We start from the raw sequence: 22,648 nt of genomic DNA on the forward strand, positions 1-22,648 counted from the left end.
TAATGTAATGGACAAGAAAGAGCACCATCTTCGTGCTAATGACAATGTCTTGTATTACAGTTCAAATGCACAGGGTCGCCAAGGCTTCAATCATTACGAGGCCATAGGAAGATGGCTCGCTACAAAAGGGGATACGCCGTAACTGGATAATGCGGGCGGAGAGAGCAGAGCATGGCGCCACTGGGCCAATGTTCCGTCCCGGGGTAATAATTCTGGCTTGAGAGACGTAGGATTCATGGATATTGATGGAGAAAGGATGGGAAAAGTAAAGCATTTCATGAAAACAGGGCACTAAAGACCAAAGGGGATAGGGAAGTTAGGAAGACGAAACGGGCAAAATGGGACACTGAGAGACAAAAAGCAATAGTAGAAATGATCGATTTAAATGTTCTGTTTTGCAATGTTTAGCCTCTTTTCTTCTACGTTGTATAATCATAACCAGTTAAGTACAGTTCTTCTCTGAAATCCATATTGTTAACAGTTGGAAAACGTTTCCTAAAAGAACAACCACTTTTGCAACGCACAGTATTGGCTTGGCTGTGCTTTTAAAAAGTTATAGGTTTAAATAACCACTGTCTGTTACCTGTTATGAGCTATTATTTCCTTTTTTAAAGGGCCTTCTAAGCAGGGCACAATATGATATGATTGGCTGCTTGCATAGTTGAGGAAAAGAAATGCCTCAAATTCTTATTTTTCTCCTCCTCGGCGAGCAGAGCTGAAGGGTGAGCTGTTACACATGGAGGAGAAGGGGGGATTATAGTCGAAAGTGACAGTTAGTGATGGACGTTTTTTGATTAGTAAATGTGCATCACCCTCACCCCCAAAACACATGGGTCCAGCGTGTCCGAGCTATCCCCAAGGACAGATTGAGGACCCCATGGCCCAGTTAGTAGATTAATCCATCCATTTGTTATCTGAGCCGCTTATACTCACGAGGGTCGTGGGTGCACTGGAGCCTATCCCAGCTGACATCGGGCAGTACGCGGGGGAAACCCTGAACTGGACGCCAGCCAATCGCAAGGCACACATAGACGGAAAACCATTCCACTCACACCAACAGGCAATTTGGAGTGGTCAATCACCCTACCATCCATGTCTTTGGAAATTGTACTACCCGGAGGGAACCCACACAGGCACGAGGAGAAGACCTAAACTCCACACAGAAAAGGTGGAGCCGGAATCGAACCCTGCACCTCGAAGGCGGCGTGCCAAACAGTGCACCACCACGCTGCCCTAATAGAATAATAGTAAATTGTGTGAGAGTAAAGATGATATGATAGAGAATGTGTACAGACAGTAATGTATCAATATGACATCATGCCAAATCAGTCTTTCTTGCTTTCACTGTCATCTGGGCCTTAAAGATCTTTAGCTGCTCCTCGCATCATAAGCAGCGCCATCTATTTAGCTTTGAGAGAAACCAAACCTGTGTAAATTGCTCCTTCATCTATATTTACAATCATAAAACTCTTATATATCTTAGAAACTCTGTTGCCTTGGTAAACATATTAAAGGTGGTAACAAGAGCAAGAAAAGGGCATAACTGCCATATTGGAAACATTAATAATGTAGAATCAGAAATTACTTTTACATGCTGTCCCACAAATCAAAATGTATAGTGTTTGAATATTGACAGTGATGAATACTATTTTTAGAAAGGGTTTCACAGTTTGTGTGAGGATGCGTGAATATTTAGTTGTAAATCTTGACAAACTATTGTTCAAAATGCTAACTTTTGTGAGTCAAGCTGGGTCTAAACAAATCAAGTCAATTGCTGGCCTGACAAGTCAATCAAAAACTTTTATAAAATACAAATAACAAAACCATAACAAACGCATGAATAGATACTAATTACAAACTCAGAATGGTTCCAGCCTGAACAAAAATTACCTTGCCCAGTGGTTGGAAATGTCAAAAGAACATCTCAGCTCCAATCTGCCCTAATCCACCCTAAAGCAAGAGTGACCCTAGCAACTGGAAGGAAGTAATCTGGAAAGAAAGTGTGTGTGTGTGTGTGTGTGGGGGGGGGGGGGGGGGTTATGTGGTTGAGGTAATGTGGTATGCCGTCGCGCATCTTTTCTTTAGCTTGCAATGCCTTCAGGGGAGATGTGTTATAAAGCAAACAAAATGGACATTATGAGACTCTGTACACTGAACATGAACAACAAATAGTAATACTTCTATGTTGATGCACACAGCTAAGGGTATATACAATGATGAAATCCACACATCCACACACTACAACATGTACAAGTAACATGCATATACTATAACTGTCTTACATCATTGTAGCTGCTTAAAGCTCATCTAATGGAAGCACAGGGTAAAAACTGTGCCAAACAGTTTATACATATGTATTAAGTCGCAGGATGTAACTTAATCATGTATGGATTTCATGAATACCCAGAGCTGATATGCATCAGCATTTCTTTTCCACTTGACCGGGAAAAGAATGTGTTACAGCAAGTTTAATTTCACCAACTTTTAGCATTTACACAAAATCTACTAGTACATATGAGTACATTAAGATGAGCTGTTTTACACTTTAAAAAATTCAGAGATTTACCCTGAAGAGGTTACTCAAAACCTAACAATAATGTGAATGTGAATTAGCAGTGGAAGACATTTCCAGATATCCCATAATAATGAGATCATTTGGAAAGTTTTATCTTGGATAAACTATGCCTCCAAGTTTCCAACTTTGTACAACTGTCGGAGTGGACCAGAGGTCCTCTGGCAGACCTCTAGCTAGAAATATTGGCTTCCAAAGATAATGACCTTAAATTGCACACACGGGTGCAGTTAAGCTTTGCTTGTTCCCTCAGTAGCTTACAACAGCAAATATGTCATTGGGAGAATAAACAACAATTACGCTTTCTATGCCTCTAATTACATCATCCGACGTTACTATCACGAGGAAAGAGAGATGTGATTAAAAGCCATAAACAGAAGTACAACGTATTAATGTATGAGCGTATGCTGAAGCGTTATTTATTAAAACCAAAGAAAAGGGACAGGGGACAATACCAACAGCAGTTAGAACACTTTTGAGTATTTGGTGGTCCAAGGGGCATTTACTGTACAGATCGAAAGGGCAGCATAGAGAAAATTCAAAAATGTAAGATGCCAAGCAACAGAAAATAATATATGAGGAGAGACTAAAAAATACAAAAAGACACACGAGGCTAAACCAGTGTACTCCAAGGTAAAATGGCCCATTCCACTTTTCCATGGCAATGAGAGTTGGTACCTCAACTATGTGTGCATTAACTGACTTGTTTTGCGCACTATAAAACGTCGACCCGACTTTAGCCCTTTTAGTTTCTTTGGTCCTTTGAGGAAATGGAAATTGCCATCAAATCCTTGAGGCCCATCAATAAATAAATCTGACTCAAATAAACATATAAATAAATAAAACAGAGGGAAGAGCACAGCAAATGGGCATTAGCCGATGGGAGCATCTCATGCATCGTCGTGCTCAACTGGATGGGTGGGTGTACAAACGCAGATTGCCGTAACGGTCAAATTCTAAATTATCACCAACACTTTTACTTATCCTTCCCTATTGAGAGAATACTTTCTTGATTCAATAAAGCTATGTACCGTAATATCAATACCTTGTGGCATCTGATGGTAAATGGACTAAAGTTACGTATGTAGCACTTTTATCTACACCACATGGTGCCCAAAACGCTTTACAATGCCTCACTTTCACCCATTCACACACGCATTCATACACCAATGGGAGGCTGCTGCCATGCAAGGAGCTGCCAGGCCCATATTGGGAACACATTTTAGTTAACGGCAGGTCTGTCAGTTACAGCAAATACTGTGAATAGACAAATTCAGGGAAGCTTTTAACTAACACAGCTTCAGTGAACAAAACGTATAGTGACTAAAAGAGAGGTACAGTATTTCAAGTAAATTTTGTCCAAACATGCTTTCCTCAGTGCTGTGACTTTTCAGTTGGCTGTGTTTTCTTGTACAATTACCGTATTTTCCGGACTATAAGCCGCACCTAAAAACATAACATTTTCTAAAAAGCCGACAATGCGCCTTATAGTCCGGTGCGCCTTATATATGGACCAAATTCCTAAATATAAACTGGCCCAAAGCATTGTGTCATGAAATCAATCATAAATGCCCCACTGAAGACTATTAATCATAAATCAAAAATTATTCATATCATTATTTTGTGATTATAAAGTCATTTGTTGCGTCTGAAGTTGAAATAAAAAAGATAAAATGGAGAATAATTTGATTTGGATTAAAAATCTGACATGATGCATTAATGGTGCGCCTTATAGTCCGGTGCGCCTTATATAAGGACATTTTAAAATGGGCCATTCACTGAAGGTGCGCCTTATAATCCGGTGCGCCTTATAGTCCGGAAAATACGGTATGTAATAACTGTTTATTGACTGAAGCTACTTGGATAAAAATTTAACATTCTGGAAATGTTTTTTTATCAAACTAACAGCAATCGAAAAGCGTCCTTAAACTGGTTTGGAGCCATGCAAGCTCACATTTACCTTCCCAACATATATCATTTATCTTTATTGTGTTTTTACAGGATTGGGTGGCTGAACTGTTTTCTAACAAAACTTTTAGCAGGGCTCCGGTGTTCAGTCTTCATAATATTTGTGTTACCTTCAATTTAGAAGACACATTTTTCAATTACAGATTATTCACTTCCATATAAAAGACCATTACTCAGACTTACTGTAAACCTTGACAATAGTGCAAAACCACTATCTTGTCAACCAGTTCTAGTGGATTCTCCTCCAAGCTAAAAGCATTACATACATTATCATTTCTTTGACATCTTTGTTCCCTGCATCCTTGTTTCAAACGGATAACCTGAATTTATCACTCTTTGACACGTGAGCTCTTTATCGGCATCTACTGGAATTACCACTATCACTCATCTCTTGATTCTCTGTTAGTCGACTTTAAAGCCCAGAAGTCAAATTAATTCCTCCTCATTGCAGTCGACAGACTATATTGATAGTGTCATATTCTTCAAAATGCAAACGTCAATCTGGACATTAAATCGAAAATGACTTAATAACAGCCATGTCGGAGGAGAGAGTTTAAAAGAAAGGGGAGAAAAACAAGGATATGATGGCAGAAGACAACGTCCTTGATCGTGTTTGTTATTATGAGCAAAATAAACAGGCGTCTGACGCCTACGCACATTTGCTTCTTTCTCCATCTGATAATCAACTGGCCCTGCTGTATTCTTAATGAGCAACACATTAGGTTTAATTCAACCGAAGCAACTTCTTCATCCTTCAACACTAAGTATGATGGCTTGGGCTGTATTACATTATATGAGGGCTATTTATCAGTGAGTGGGACGCTCTTACTGCCGGCCCCTTTATTGGGCATTTCTTTGGCTTTAAACACTGGAAATTTATAGCTCTAATAGGAATTCATCACAGAATGAAGCATATCAAGCCTATTGTGTTGATGTGCCTAGGGTAGAAATAAGATAAAACCTTCCATTATGGGACCTCCAAAGCATATTTGCACTCTGAAATTGATCCGCTATTGACAATTTGCACTTTGGGTGACCTTTCATAACTGCCCCCACACTTGAAAAGCAATATTGTTAGGAAACTAACCAAGGAAAAAAAAAGACCCATTGAATACACTCCAGGATATCACTGGATCTCATAATCTAGTAGAAGCTCATTCATTGATGGCTCAATAAGCAGTTGGGGCCCCATAGCTTTTGCATTAATCATCCTCTTGGTGGTCGAGTAGATTTAGGCCACTTTCCCACTGAGGGGCAAATATTTCCAACTGTTGGAGAAGGTTGCAAAATGCTTGTCAGGGTTTGTTGCATATGTTGGTAAATAGTTTCAGTTATTTTTCTTGTCACAAGGGAGTTTTGAATATGTTCAAAATTCTCTCAGGACAAGAAAGTATAAGCAAATGTCTGGCAAATGTCCGGCGATGATTTACGACTTTGAACAAACCCTGATGGACTCTGACGAGAATGCAACATTTGCTGTCTTCCAAAACACTCACAATTGTACACTCCTCAGTGGGATAAGAAAGTTATCCTTTTATTCCATCTGCCAAGCAGTTTATTTATTATTCAAACAATTTTAGGGAAATAAATAAGTTTACAAATAACTGCTTGGGATAAATGTGTTCTAGCTAATTTTCTTCACTTTTGTAACATTGCTACAACATTTTTCATCAATTTTCTTCACTTTTGTAACATTGCTGCAGCATTTTCACCATGTTTCTTATTTTCTGCAAGAATCTTAATGACTGCAATGTGGACATATGCAAGTGAGCATAATGCACTCTTCTTTTCTCAGGAAATGCCAACTTTTTGGATCTGACGAAAACACATCCAGATTGGATTTCGCAAGTCCAGTCAACATGCATGTTTCTAATTGTATTTCTTTTCCCGCCTTCCCACAGTCTGACTAAAAAGCATGTGCACACTGTAAATAATGCATGTTAATCATTTAACACTATGATAGTGATAACATATTCACTTCAGACTAATCTTTCATGGTGTACAATTGGATTTTGAATAATGTTGCATTGCTGAAACTACCACGATAAAGTAAAACAATTCCCAAGATCAGGTAGAGCTAAGTGTCTTTCTGGGTCAAAGAAAGGTGTACAGGCTTTTGTCTACGCCCGAGGACATCACATCTTAAAAGTAGTGGCACAGAAGTGCACATATCTGCCTTACTTTTCCTTATCTATGGCAAACAGGTGATAGATTTCAAACAGCACCACTTTGCTCTCATCTTGCATTTTAATATCTCAAATCTGCTAATGCCGTCCAAGCAACAGCATGAGGCACCAAGTCCCTTGGGCCTCTTCGTCTGAAATCACGTTAGCTTCACTTCCTGCCGGATTGCCTCCAGGGGCGCTCCGATGAATAGCATCTATTAACACCAGGAGTGGATGCCTGAAGGAGGCCTTAGCTCTCAACTCTGCAATATCAAACAGAAACGGTCATACATTCTTGTGAATGTGCGGACGAGAAGCAATGTTCAGTGTGGATTGGCCGGAGAAGATGCAAAAGCACAGAGAAGTAGATTGCGTGCAAATTAATCCCAGAAGTATGAATTTATAGTTTCATGTATTTTAAGTAAAGTATAAATTTATAGTTTCCATGTATTTTAAGTAAAGCGTAGACGAAAAGTTAGATTGCTGCAAAATGCCTTGCAATGTCAGAGTCATTTGGAAAACAAACACGACAATAACACACAGTGAAAGATTATTTATGGCAAAAATGACTTTGGGGGATACAGCACAACAATGAGGTGTTTACCATCGCCAGCATATTTTCCATCACATGCCCCTCCCTCGGGCCTCTTCATTTTGCCTCTTTGCAGATTCATCCAATTTAGCTTCTTTAAAATTTCATGAAATAAAGTAGGTAATTTCATCTCCATTAAACATACAGGGGGACGGTGCTCTCTGATCTGACCCGGTGAATTGAAAGAACGGGCTTTGAAAGATTAGAAAAATGGGCTGAAATTCCATGACCTGAGTAAGCATTATATCACTATATCTGTATTTTTAATGAGAACATGTTACCCCCTCCCCCTTATTCAATGTCAAACAAGTCCTTTAGAGACTTACTATATAAAACTAATAATGGAACTTTTGATAGACTGACCTGTGAAGGTGAAGCAGGATAACATCACAGAAAGGAATGGAGACTAGAGCCCTGGTTTGGGAATGTAATGACATTGAAAAGACAGTAAATATATAAGATTGTCTGGCCTCTCTTTGAAATCTGATAGATGTGTCTTTTGGGATGCCCCTCACTATGAACGACCCACTGAGTCTGTGGCTTTCATCCCTGACCGAAAATCGATGGAGCAGGATGTATGAGGTGCTTGCGTTTTAAATCTGCCAATCTTCTGCCAGATACTGAGGTAACTGTCTTACTGCAGGGAGAACCAAGGAAATAGAAAATGAGTAGGCCTAGCTTTAGCTTGAAATTTTTTTCAACCATAACATAGATATGCTAATTCATCTTTAGACTGAACTGATTCAATATCATCATGTATTTAATGCATTATCACCCATAGACCATCAATCTTTGCATTTTTTCTGTGCTGACTGTCTGTTGTAATTGCCTAACACATGCATGGAGCCTCCAGGGTTAGCTTTTCCATTCCATTCAAAGTGGAGACAAGGAAATGGGAAATGCTTGTGAAATTGGGCATAATTGTGACTGGCAGCACCAAGAATTGCGTTGAGCCTGGCACCAGAGGTAGTCAGCTGAAGGGGGAGTTCAGCCGACAAGTAGACATTCACTCGTTTTAAATCAACTTATGTTAAGACAAGCACAGAAAGACACTCGGTTACAGGGGGCTGCTGAAGAAGACGCTAAGTTAATCAAGCTTTAGAGCCTCAGATGACAATAGTTGTGACAGGTAGGAGGGAATACATCTGGTACACTGACTGAATCAACTGCTTTAACGCCTTCAGTATCATAGTATTAAACGTCCCATTCAGAGTGAAAAAATAAGACCTCAGTGAATTGTCCATCCATAGGCTTACCTGATCCCATGTCAGGACTAGAAAATTTCAGACTTTACAGTCTTGAGTCCAACATACTTTGATCTTTGTTGCTGTCATACATTCCCCGAATGCAGGACAAACTATTTTATTTTGCAATACTGTAGATCTTTAGTATTAGTCAAAACTGTAGAAATGAGATCCTTCAGACAAAACAAATCATATTATTTTTCCAAGGGAGAAAAATAATCCAACAACTGTTACGACGCTTTTTGCCCCAAGTCCATAATTACAGGAAAGGGAAAAAAGATTAAGGTGAAAACTACAAAACACACATACTCAACATTGAAAAACTGAACATAACATGCAAGTTCAAAAAGTAAAAAACAAATAAGGCAATATTTGAAAACTTATATTGTTCCTTATTAAAGATGGCCAACCGGTATGAAGCCACATACTTGGTGGTAAATTTTGTATTATGTTAACATAACATTCGTGCCACCTTTGATATTTAGGTAGGCCAAAGCATGTTTGGGGATTTAAGGGGGGCCATTATAGTGAGACACAGCAGAATATTTAAATATTTAAAGAAAGTTCTCTAGGAGATAAACCTAACCCATGACCTAAAGTCTGTGCCCTAACCCTAATCTTAACCACTAACACCAAGCAAATTTAGACAAGCAGAGGTCATGAGGTGATCTGAGTGACTCTGATACTATCACAGCTGTATTGAAAAAAACAAGCAGCTCACGGCTCAAAAAGACAGTTTTCATCTAGATTCATCCCACCCAATTTAAAGTAGACTTAAAAACCACCAATGGTCACTCTCTTGTGAAGCTAATACAACTCATCTGCAAATACAAACTAGAAAGCCGGCTAGCCCTTGGGATTCCCTTCATTAAAGTCAAAACATCAAAGTGGACCCTTCCATGTCCCAACTGTCTCGGAAGATTCCGTTCATGGTAATTTTTAACGGAATAAATGAGAACAGGCCTCACCTCTGTGAAGGTTTTTAAAACAGAGTGGATTAAAACTTCTCATGAATGTTACAATTTGAGTGCAGTTTGATCTAATTAGCACACTTTCTTATTTAAATAAAATTCTATCGCTTGTAACACACTAGTGGGTCCTTCTACATAAAAGCAAACTTCAACACTGGCAATATATATATATATTCAAAGCAAAGGTTCAATATCCCTTACGTGCCGCTTCCCAAGGCCCCTCAAATAGTTAAACTAAATTCAAGCGATTTACCAGAAAAAGTGCTTGTTCAAACCTGTTGAATTCAATTAAGCCAAATAAAAAGGAAAATCAGGAAATTTTAGATACACAAATCTTCATATCAACGTGCACTTGTTCAGAAACCTTCAAGATGCAAAGAAAAAGCACTTGGCCAAGCTGTTGAAAGTAAAACTGAAAATGAAAGTAATTAATATGCGATGGGGACACACACTTATGAAGGTTGCAACACACCAAAGAAAAGTGTTGTGCCAGAACATAAATTAAGACAAGTTCATTTGTGAACAAGGTTTTCAAAAGAAAAAAAACCTACAAGACGTGGTGGCTATGCTTGACTTGACTGACTTGAGATGCTCTTCAATGCAAAACAAAAACAAAAGCAGTGACTTTCTGCTCATGTGGCATTTTAGTGTAATTCCTCGGCATATGCATAAATTCAGCATTTTAACATTAGCCTTTTCAAAGCAATGCAAAAAAGCTCAACAAACACCTCTGGGTGTTGTAGAGCAGCTCGACACAGTGAAGGATGTGAATTACGCAGCCGGTATTAGAGCAGTGGGAGGCAGGGTGTTGTTGTGTGGAGATGGAATATAAAAAGGGACACACCTAGGGTTCTGTAACCATAGTTAGCAGTCGGCCACCGAGAACTTGGACTGGAAGGACTTTGATCACCTGGAAAAAATGTTGTGGATGGAGTGGAGGGGAAAAGAGATCAGAGGAAATGAGGAAAAGGGTAGGATGCAGGAGTAAGAAAAGAGAAAACAGCATTAGAGCAGATTTCTTTAGGCAAGAACAAAACTCCCAGAAACAATTCTCAGACATTTTAAAATGCTATGAAACCGATTCAAAACCCCAAGAAAGAGTGATAGATTGCGTAAAGCATACTGTATTTCCTCAAATAGTGTCTTCCACTGCAGTAGATGTGCTGTAAGAGATCCAAATGCTATTTGTAAGATGTCAAACATTTTAATATAACCCATAAAACGAGTGGGGATTGGAGTAGATTATAATTGAAAAACTATTATACAAATATGTTTCTCCCCCCCACTAAACACACAGTATAAAAAACCCAGGAAGGCCACCATATGAGCAAATATGATTGGTTTGATTTTATAAGGTCACAGAATTCAAACGTGAGTAAATGCATACACCCGCTTGCGCTGAAAAGATAGCAGTTGGATACAAAATGGATGGCGAATAAAAAACTCTTGAATCTCTTGAATCTTGAAAATCATCATAAACGTCGAATGTTGTTATCTCACAGGTTGACAAATTCCAAATAACCAAGCGAGTGTAGACACATAACATACGAAGAAATGAGTGGATGACCCTTCAGATGAAATTGTGTGAAGGTTATGTGCATGCAAATGGAAACAAGCATTTCACTGTACGGTCATGTACATGATCATCAGCAACAATAACCAATACGATGGTCAGATATAAGACCGTCCAGGTTTTTGTGCAACTGAAATTTTGCCTACTAAAATCAAACAGAATTCTGTGCAAGAAAGCAGTGAACCAAAAATTAAGAATCTTGTATCTTTATACATGAATCATGCCTGTATCTGTCCGTCCGTGCGTCCGTCCATGTATGTATGTATGTATGTATGTATGTACGTATGTACGTATGTACGTATGTACGTATGTACGTATGTACGTATGTACGTATGTACGTATGTACGTATGTAGGTACGTACGTACGTACGCGTCTGTCTGTCTGTCTGTCTGTCTGTCTGTCTGTCTGTCTGTCTGTCTGTCTGTCTGTCTGTCTGTCTGTCTGTCTGTCTGTCTGTCTGTCTGTCTGTCTGTCTGTCTGTCTGTCTGTCTGTCTGTCTGTCTGTCTGTCTGTCTGTCTGTCTGTCTGTCTGTCTATCTATCTATCTATCTATCTATCTATCTATCTATCTATCTATCTATCTATCTATCTATCTATCTATCTATCTATCTATCTATCTATCTATCTATCTATCTATCTATCTATCTATCTATCTATCTATCTATCTATCTATCTATCTATCAACAAATAACAAATTCAGACCAGGATCATTTTACAATTGACCTCGGTAAACCTTTAAAGTGAGTAAACAAGCAAACATCACACTGCTACACCAAACAAGCAAACTTCAACTTGCTACACGTGAATACAACAAGTCCAACTGTTTTGTTCCGTCTTACCATTGCGCGGCATCCGTTTTCGCCGATCCCGGAAGGCTGCTCCGGACTGCAGCGCTTCCATCAGGCTGTCCATCACTCCAGTTTCATCTCCTTCTGTAGGACACACAAAAGTAATAATGTCATTACAACTCTGTATAGCCTAAATCTGATCACCCAGGTTATCGTTATATGCACGGCACTATGTTGGGAACGGATGAAGTTATGTCATTGACAGGGCTGTCCCTTTCACCCACCAATTGCTACTGAGTGATACGCCAGTGCGCTCGCCTATGGATGGGAATCTTTTGTTTTCTTTGTAAATCACTAGGTGACCTTAATAAGCCACCATACGAGGGAGAGAAAAAAATGCCCACTGCCTGCCAGGCAGGCCACGTAAGATCATCACGCCGCCTGCTTCCTCATTCGACATGAGATGTCTTCCGCATGCCCCTGGCCAGTAGACAAAACCTGATTCTAATGAATCTGAGTCATTCTCACAATTATATATACATATACAGTATATACATAGTATATAGTATATAGTTAGCTCATCCACCTCACAGTTAGGAGGGTGCCGGTTTGATTTCACCTCCGACCCTCCCGGTGTGGAGTATGCATGTTCTCCCCGTGCCTGGATGGATTTTCTCCGGGCACTCCGGTTTCCCCCCACATCCCAAAAACATGCTTGGTAGGCCAATTGAGCACTCCGAATTGCCCCTCAATGTGATTGTAAGTGCGGATGGTTGTTCGTCTCTGTGTACCCTGCGATTGGCTGGCAACCGGTTCAGGGTGTCCCCCGCCTACTGTTTGATGGCTGCTGGGATAGGTTCCAGCATGCCCGCGACCCGCATGGGGACAAGCGGAATAGAAAATATATATGAATATATGTTCAAACTACAAACAAAGTAGTTTTGTCTGTATTTACTACTATGTTTGTAGTTTGAACAAATAAAGTTCTTCCGAATTACACACTTACTGTAGTTTTGAAAGAAATATCTAATTTCACACATTATTCAAGTGTACTGTGATTTTAACAATGTATTATGGTTTTTGTGCTTGCATTATTGTTTTACAATATATTCCTATCAAATCTACGGCCATTTCTTATACAGTGTAAAAACCATAATAAAGAAAATAATCATCTTGTTTTAGGGGCGGGGGGTGCAAAAATGTTACAGCATGATTAGAATTTGTGGACCACCCTCCCAGTGCCCCAAAGGCACACGTGCGTAAAACTTGGTATATTCAAGCCATCCTCGCTTGCCATTTAAATTGCACATTTGCTGTTGAAGGCTCCATCCCCTTAGACTGAACACAAAATCGAATGATTGCTCTCCATTAATTATAAAATGAATAAAACATCACCACTGTTCCTGACAAAAAAAAAGCTATGTCGGATGACTGTCCTTTCTCAGTAAACTACCAGGAGAAGTAAAGCTTAGCTACTAATACAGACAGGGGGAGCCTTGAGACAAAAGCGTCCACTGATCGTCACTGACAGATATTCATTTCTTTTGGCTAACGGAAGGGGGCTAAGTGCTCTTTACAAAGACTTAGTGCGGCGCCACTCAATGCACTAGCCCTCTGTCACTGTTGGGTTAATGACAACAAAACCAGCCTTCAAAAAATAATACCCCACGGTGCAGCCAAGGCTGTGGAGTGGACTAAAGTACAAAGTTGACATAGCTGAAAAGACCGGTAGGCGACTATTGGGGTGGTAGGCCACAGCAGTACGGCGCTCAACAAAGTTAAAAAATAAGCGTTGTTCGAGATCTAGGTCATCTATCTTTACGCCCCAATACTAATGAGTCAGAGGGCCACCCTTTTCATCATTCCGGTCCAGAACAGACCTTATTTTAAGCTAGCATCATTAGGATGACTTATAGTAGCTCCTGAGACTTCAATTCTTTTGCATACATGAGTGCTCCTGCTCAATCGTTTCTTTGCATCTTCTTTTTTGCACCTTCCAAAATAAGTAGTGGTGCTACACGATCAATCCTTTGCAATTTAAAAGAGACACATTTTATGCAAAAGATACTCTATTAATTTAGCCAAATGTCATATATCATTATGAGAGAAAATCTGACTTGCAATCTTTCATGCAAAACAGCAGAGGAAAAAACTAAAAATAGAAGCACCGCATGTCTATCGCAATTCTTTAAATTGCAAATCTTGGCTTGCACTTATTTTGCGCTCTCTGTCTACCTCAAAGCCTTTTTCCCAAGGGCCGCTTTGTAACCGATGTATCTGTTTATCGGTGCGCTGTACTCAACAGCAATCCCGATTAAATCAAGTTTAATTACACCAGCTTTATCAGGTGAAAAAAAAAGGTCTGAGCCAAGTAAGTGCTTATCTCAAATTGCAGCACTACACCCAGATAGCAAGCTCATTGGTTCAAAGCATGTGCTTACAACTGTAGAACAATATGGAGAACAAATAACAGAACCAACTGGCAATGTCTTTTGAGGCGCATGCTTCCAAATGTGGGCTAGTACAGACAATTCGCATGAACGCCAGCGACAAATAAACATTAATCTATAACCACCTGGCACAGGAAACCTTTTGACAGTTCCTTCTCTGGTGTTTTTTTTGTTTTCGACCAGACCGCAACATCGCAAAGGGGCACCTGACACTTTGATCAATTTGTCCTACTTCTTGCCTAACTGTAGCACAATTCATCATTGGTAATGGCCAAGACTTCAGAGCCCTGGTAGACTGGGTTTCAGGAGGAGCACTGCAGACATCCACAAACTAAATGACTAAAATGGGAAAAATACTCCCATGTCATCAATTAACAAGGTCCTGTTGGACTGCTGCTGAAAAGCAAGCAGGCGCCTGAAAATTAGCCATCAAACTATATGAACTTATTAAGACAAAACTCCATATAGACTCAAACCAAACTATGTAAACTTAACAGATACAACCCAAACTTTCTTTGGTACTCACTACAAACACTAATATGATGTTGTGTTTTAGTTACTGTCGGTTAATGAATTAGTAGGATGCTAAAAACACAAGGCCAATTCAACTGACAATTCAATGTCGTTTGTTGTGCCCGCACATGCTGGCACCCAAGCAGAGAATCATAGAAAGGAGTGCTCGCCTGGAGTTAGTCTTCAATGTGGTATACTGGATTTATGAGCAATGACCATATGACCTAATTATTAAAATTACGGCTGTTAATTTTAACAAGGTTGCACTGAAAATGCTATTCATTCCCATTATTCATTATAGTTTTAGGTGAATGCAGTGGATGCAATGCTGACTGTCCCCTTCCGATAGGATTCGGTTTGTCACAAGTTTCATGTTCAAAAGTTAATAATCATAAAGCTAATGAAGAAGAGAAAGAGAAAATACAAAAAAGGAGCGGGAACTGCAAAAAGGTATCAAAGGAAGAATGTGATGACGGTTTGCGTGAGTCTGGTGGTGGCTGAGTGGTTTATGAGGAGCAACTGGCGGAGCGAGCAAAGAAACAAGGTCGTAAAATACCTTCTTCGCGAGTTGACAGCAGGAGTTTCTATGACATTTAATTATTTGCAATACATATGCTGCGGGAATAGGAACGCCAAACATCGGCTTAGCTCAAAAAAAGGACTAAGTATTTACTTGATCAATGACAAGTGAGTCTTGTCCACAGACTAACAGCAGCATTGAAAATTGTGACAACACTACAATGAAAGCAGTGGCTGATGCTAATATCAAGGCCATTTGGAAGAGACAAATTTTAATACAAATAGTATATACATGCAAAAGAAAGTGTATTGGATTTGAACTGCATAATAGAGGCATTTGTTTCTAAAATGATGTTAATCGCAATAAGAAGTGCATGCTATGTACAACTCACTAGATTATTGCAGTAATTGAAGTGGTTTCTCTTGTACTGGATTTAATTTGAGCATGTAGGTGTACCAAACGGATCTTGCCAACTACAAAGTTTATACTGACACTGATTTTCATTTCAAAGTATTTGATCATGTCCTCATTCTTACAGTAAACACCAAAGGCATGACATTCCTGTAATTATGCAGCAGCGTCAACAAAGCCTGTTCATAAATTCAATTTGCTACTTGTCACCTCCTGCATGTTTTTGGAGAGGAAAAAACAAGTTGTTTCGACTGAGAGCTCTATTTCAGATGGGTTCAACATAATAGTAATTATTCGGGAAAAAGTGAGGTGTGTCATTTCTAGAAATTTTAACGCTCCTGTCTGGTAATTTCACAGTACATTATGATATCATGCTGTGTGCCCCAAAAAACTGATAGCAGTGGTGCATGTGAGTGGAAGTGGAACACGAAACACAAATATTAATAGCCAACCACAATGAACCACACCAAACATACACCACGTGTTTTTCAAAAAAAAAGAAATGCAAGTTATTGTTCAGTAACTGTGGCAAAGGTGCGTTGTGAGTATCTGTCCAAGCTTCTCAGTAAATTATAGCTAGGAATGATAAAATGGCTATAAACATCAACACACCAAGTCTGGACAGTGACTTTTCTTCCCTGAGTCTGCATTAGCAACGCGTGGAGCGCAAAGTACAAATATATGGTGTAACATAAAGTAGTGAGACGATGGATGCCACACTCATTTCTCACTCAATGTACACGCTATTGTTGTGGAGCACACTGGTGCTGTCACGCAACCGTAGGTGGCACAAACATGGAGCCAGGAATCAAATTGAAATTCCTGATTCTCTTCGAGTGTCTCAAATTCTAGAACAACTGTTTGCTGTCCAAAAGACAGAAAATAAATTTAGCTAAATGACAATATGTCATGAGCATGGGTGCAGTCTCATTTCTTGATTGTCACACACCACATTATTTTATCATTCTTAAGTCATGAGAGTAAAAAATAAAAATAAAACAAGCAATTTGAGAGTAAAAAAATAAGAATAAAACAATTGCATTTGCTGACTGATGAATTTGGAGTGTCAAACGTGGATCAGTGTGCATAGGAGAGATGTCGACAATCCACTAGCCTCCAAATAGCCTCATACTACGTCTAATTTGCTCTATAATGAGATCTAATGAGGGGTTACAGGCCGTGTGCTTGATGAATTGAAACCACTGGCTGAGAGTTTAACTTCACCTCAGTCAACCTCCTTGAGCAGAGAGGGAAGGATGAAATAGAGCGAATAAACAGAGGGGAGAAGAAAACCCTACTTGTGCTTTTATTCTTTTTTTTTGCTTTTGTTTCTGTGTCATGTTTTTAAGCACATTTGCACCCATCTGTTCGCCCGCAGAATGTCACCTGTGCAATTAACCTAGACCATTAGCCGTGAAACAAAGGCCTCACTGGGTGGAGAAGGGGTGCTTCCTTATGAGCAGGTGGAGCGGCTGTAATGATGCTTTTGTTTAATGATTAAATCTCATCCCTCGCTCACTTTAAAGCACCAAAATTCAAGCTTGGTTGCCCAAACGCGTAACTGTTAATAGACTCCGCTTTCCCTACTTCCACTGCCGCCTTGCTGCCCAGTTCTTTTATTGTCTCCATTTTAGCCCAGTCCTTCTCAGCAGCCTCTCGGCCTGTGACGGACACACACATGCACGCACACTCAAACACACATCATTACCGGCAACACAAGTGCCCAAAGGACAGCAGTCATGCACTTGTTTGATGTGTCTTCTTTTTACTTCTCTCTAAAACAATTTTTCCATTTCCTGTCCATGTTCCTCCACCTTTTCTAAAGCTGAGGCCAAGTTTAAGCATAACATCTCTTTTTTAAGCTTTTGCACTACTTTATATGTAGTGCATTATATATTGTCGTAAATGTGCACGTGATTTCAGTACAGCAGAGGTAAACTAATGTAGAGGATCATAAGCGCTCAGTCCGAAATATTGGTGGGTTATACCAATTTGGATTCACAGTGAGAACCAATATTGTTATGCCGCTGGAACTGGTACAGGTTCAAAACTTAATTGTATGTGTCTCTGTTTCCAAAGCAGCACACAACTAGAGTTCCCTGGCTTTATTATGTAAAATGCTAGTTGAATGTTCACGTTGGGGACTGTCACGGAATGTCGAAGGAGACTTCCCTCCAGACCTGCATGAGAGTATCTGCTAGTCTGGCTCCATTCAAAGTGCAAGCGCTAATTTTGTCTCGGGCTCTGAACCAGCACCATCACCAGCTCAATGGGGAAAGGGTAAAATGATGTTGGGCCACTGCTAGCACCGATCATCTGAGCTCCCTTTGTCATGAGACCAACTATTCTTCCAGAATGGAATGTGCTTGACTTGAAGACTTGACTATGCGCCCTGTGATTGACTGGTGACCACTTCAGGATGCACCCTACATGAAGAGGATAAGCGGTAGAAATTGGATGGAACAATATGTCATAACATGAATAATAAAAATATATTTCATGTTCCAATAGATGTAGTTCATGAACAACTCAGTAAGGCAAATATGTTTGCGATGGAATAGAATTTCATGCATGCAACTTTCAAGCACTTCACAGTACTTGAATCAAATACTGAGATACTGCAATTTCTGTTGACATTCGGCGCAACAAAAATACAATGTGTTTTTGAAATTCAAACATTACCAAGTATTTAAAGCACATGTGGGAGCTCTGCATGTGTGTATGAAGGGGCAAGTTGTAAAAATGAATCAGAGTAACTTTCTGAACCAAATGAAGATATTTGCTTATTTTACTGATACAAACCAACTTTGTGTCACCTTCCACAAGCCTGCACTCAAAGGAGGTTGGGGGGGGGGTATTGTTCTCTCTACCTGGGTCTTGCCCTCAGCTCTTGCATAGCACCAGGATCAGAGTGGGAAAGGAGGCCGGTAGCTCAGAATGTCTGGGAGATGTGGAAGGTGAGCTCAAGGTGAAAAGTATTTTTTGGGGACATGCACCAGCTCAAGAGAGTCAGTATGGTCAGTATGCGCCCATAGGAGATAAATGAGAGCCGTCATGACCTAAAAAAAAAAAAGGGCTAGGAGAGGCACGGAGAGAAGTTGGATGTCGACAGGGGAGAGATGAAAGTGGATTAGTCGCCGTGGCGATTTGCATTCCGTGGTGGAACGAAAGCCCATGCGATGCCCCCAAATGCTGGATGCATGAATAAGTAAACAAACAAAAACCAAAATAAACCCTCCATCTGGATGGATGCTGCCGGGTCCCTAGTGGCAAAGAGTAGGGTAGGGTGGATGGCGGTAAAGTGTGATGGGAGGACTAGAGATGCACGCAATGTTGCAACCAACACACTCTCCTGCCTCCACAAGCATTCATTTTCTCGCTTCTGAGTGTCCATATTGCTATTTCCATGTGCACATAGTTCTGCCCGGTAGCACCACAGCGACACATGGGGAGGCGCTGACAGATGTGAGTTTGACATACTTTCTTGGGTCGCCGTGTCAGGACGCCCAGCTGCGTTGAACTCACAACCCCATATTTTCCAAATGGAAAATTTTGTTTATTTTCACTATGAGAGTGTACAAGTTGATGATCCATGAGGTTTGCTTCTTAGTTGTTGAAAAGATGCACAGAAGTGAATTTGGGGATGTTAAAACAGTTTCTTGTGTTGGAATAAAATGAATTCGACATTTTTCATTTCAACTGAAAATTTGTTTTGGGGGGGAAGGGGTTTGTTAAAAGGGTTACAGTGAAAGTGAATAACCAGATTACAATACACTACCGAATATACATTTTAATGGGGAGCTTGATAAAGTTGTTGGTTCAAGATGTACGTTGCAGCTTTTAACTGAAGCAAATTTCAAAGTTCATTATGTTCATTTAGAAAACGGTGGGGTTTGAAGTGGATTTAGAAAAATGAATTACAAGTTTTCTTGAATTACAAAGTTTAAACAAAGCATGTTCACGGTATCACTGAACATTTACACTGGTTCTCTTATCTGCTGCTTCCTTTCTCTATTGAGTGTCATTGTACTTTCGATTGCATCTTATTCTCTCTGCACAGTTTCCCAAATATTTTTTTTCTGCAGGGTAAGCTAAAATACCGTGATGATAAAAATGTACTCACTCTTTAGAGAATTCCTGTAGACACAACAGTGAAAAAGTATTCCCTTAAAAGTGCCATAGGACGTTGAAAATATGCAGACCATTTTTTTTTTATTAAACTTGTATTTTATGATGTTCTGGTTGCTATGGGGAGGACAGGTAGAGAATTACTCGAGCCACTCAAATTATTTAGATGAAAGAGACGTCTAAGCTCATTAGACTTCTGTTAAGTCTGGCTCTTATCTCCAGGGCAGCATTCAGAATGAGTAGCACGTTTGGATAGTTAATGCCGACTTCTGGAACACGGCTTGAGATAACATCTGAACTAAAGTCCACACAGGTTGTTTGCATCTGCTAAAGGCAGTGACGTCTCTGAAAGCTAAACAATGAAGTCTGCTGAAGGTAATTAAGTTTGATTGACTGGGATGTGACTGGTGAGGTCCACGTATGGGTGGAGAAATAATTAAACACTTGATCCATCCATAGATTACTGATATTCAAAGAAGCCTTTCAGCAAGGTGGAGCAAACTTGTGAAAACATTTTTGGAAGCCAGAAATCATGAGTACAGGTCAATATGTGACTCCGTATTTATTGACATTATCAAAGAGGTATTGATTTAATTATATATTTCTAACAGTGAGTGGTTTGCAGTGGTGATGAACGGAGCTGCATCAAACTGAAATTGTCTACCACAGCCATGTGGACAAAATCCCCAATATCTAATATGAACTCTTAGACACACCAAAACATATTTCACACAAAAATCTGAATTGAGCAATAATACATGGAGTGGGAATCTAGGATTATCTAGGATACCCCAAAATGTGACTTTGTGGCTTTCAATTTTGGCAATTCTATAGTTTAGCACTTTCTTGTTTTTTCACCTAACGGCAAAATTCACCTTTACACAGCAACTGATGAAGTACAAACATGATGAATATGCATTCTCTTGACAAAAAAAATCCTGCAATGGTGTTTTTTTGTCCTCTTTAGTGCCACAAGATGCCACCAGAGCACTCTTTAAATAGGAAGGTAGTAACGTGTTGGTGTTGAAGACGCACTTTCAAGTGATTCATTGACGTTACTGAGCGTCTTTCCTGCAAAGGCATATTAAATTCACATGCAAGTCATTTTTTAAGAGTAATGTAAGATGAGTTTGAAGTATTATCACTGCTTTGGGTATTTTGTACAGTTTAGACCATTAATATAGCAAATTAAACAAACACAATCTGTAGTCATTAATAACACGGATTTGTGGCAGGGCTTGGTCACTACATTACTTAATAGGTAATGTTATGGAAACCTACGAGAGATTATTCATTTATGCATTTTTATAGTGTTAGTCCTCTTTATGTGAGCTAGAGCCTATTCCAGCTAAGTTTGGGAGATAGGTGGGACACAGTCTGTATGTAGAATAAACAGTTAAAAAAACCTTTGGTAAATGAGTATCCTAATTAGAATGAGATGTAATCAATCGCTGCCAAACTAAGGCGGCACAGTAAAATAAGCAAGCCGTGAACTCATGTCTTGACAAGTTATCCATGGAGTTATCGTCATTCGGCGCGTCTGTGTCACCATAGAGACAGCGCGAACGTGGCGAGTGCGTACCTGCCTGTCAACGCTCGCCTCTGATCAGCTACTGCGGCTGAGGCTGTGATACAGGTGCACGCACACGCCTTCCTGCCTACCTGCAGCTGTCAGTGAGGCACAAAGCCATCAATCTCAGACCCTCCACCTCCGTCACGGCTGACAGGAAGCCGTCAGCCACCAGCAGTAAGTCAGCCACATATGCATTTTGCTTTCGCATGCCACACGGGAAACATGTTTAAATGTATAAAAACAAAAAGTGCTCCAGGACACTAACTATAAAAAGATATACAACTGTCACAATTTTGAAGCTAAATAAAAGTGAATGTAGGGAAAACAGAAGGCAAATTGATAACACTCACAAATGCTGTGTAGAACATTACTTCATACCACTTCATGTTAGAAAAATGTCTCCTCAATGTATCTCTTTATAACGGCTCTTTACATCAGGCTATTTAAGGTCACGGTTTCAAATCCAACCCTCAAACATGCTTCTGGGCATGTTAGCAATAAAAATGAAAACATCATTAAGGAAAGAAATCTATCCACAATGTTTCTACTGTATATGTGAGCGGTGTAACGTCTTATACATATGCACAATCTAAAAGGTCACACGCCCACAATGAAATCATTAAAAGTGTGACATTTTCATGTCAATTACTTATTAACACTTCAACTCAACAGCCCTGCCATGTAACATTGTGCACAGTCAAGCTGATGCATATAGGCAACTACTAAGTAAAAAAAAAAAGAGCAGGGATGGACAACTTAAATGTAACCTGGAGAGAGCCATGGTGATATGTGAATCACTCAAAGTAGTTCTCCACAATATCAATAAGGGGTTGATCCACTGTGATCTCTTTGGGAAAGGTGGGGCATACAGTAATACTTTGAGCACACAAATGGTGCAAAAATCCATCTTACCGGCAGGGTTAACGTAAATGATGTAGAAAGCTGCAATTTTTCATCAGCGCTACTGGGGGACCACATACGACCACACACTTGCTTACCAGATGTATGACGAAAATGCCATTTTAAATATGGACAAAAATGTAAGTCCACACGTGAATATTGAAAATCTGTGTATAATTGATGCCCAATTAAATGTACCGTAATTTTCGGACTATAAGTCGCACCGGAGTATAAGTCGTACCAGTCATAAAATGCCCAAAAATGTGAAAAAAAACATAT

The 22,648-nt window shown here is 39.8% G+C and overlaps 1 protein-coding gene across 9 annotated transcripts in view; it reads right to left on the reverse strand.

Annotated features, from left to right (window-relative positions):
- The window catches only part of diaph2 (diaphanous-related formin 2), a 314,194-nt gene that overhangs the window by 42,328 nt on the left and 249,218 nt on the right, over positions 1–22,648 (reverse strand). For 7 of the 9 annotated variants that reach the window (XM_061273960.1, XM_061274039.1, XM_061274125.1 and 4 more), the window contains 2 exons: positions 11,926–12,018; positions 10,357–10,422 (listed from right to left, as the gene is read on the reverse strand). In XM_061273960.1, coding sequence (XP_061129944.1) covers positions 10,357–10,422; positions 11,926–12,018 — 159 coding nt within the window. Of the gene's footprint in view, positions 1–10,356; positions 11,081–11,925; positions 12,019–22,648 lie in introns of those variants that run through there. The other 2 variants (XM_061274453.1, XM_061274615.1) reach the window with 2 other exon arrangements.

The sequence above is a fragment of the Syngnathus typhle genome, linkage group LG1, assembly GCF_033458585.1.
Source record: "Syngnathus typhle isolate RoL2023-S1 ecotype Sweden linkage group LG1, RoL_Styp_1.0, whole genome shotgun sequence".
NCBI lineage: Eukaryota > Metazoa > Chordata > Actinopteri > Syngnathiformes > Syngnathidae > Syngnathus > Syngnathus typhle.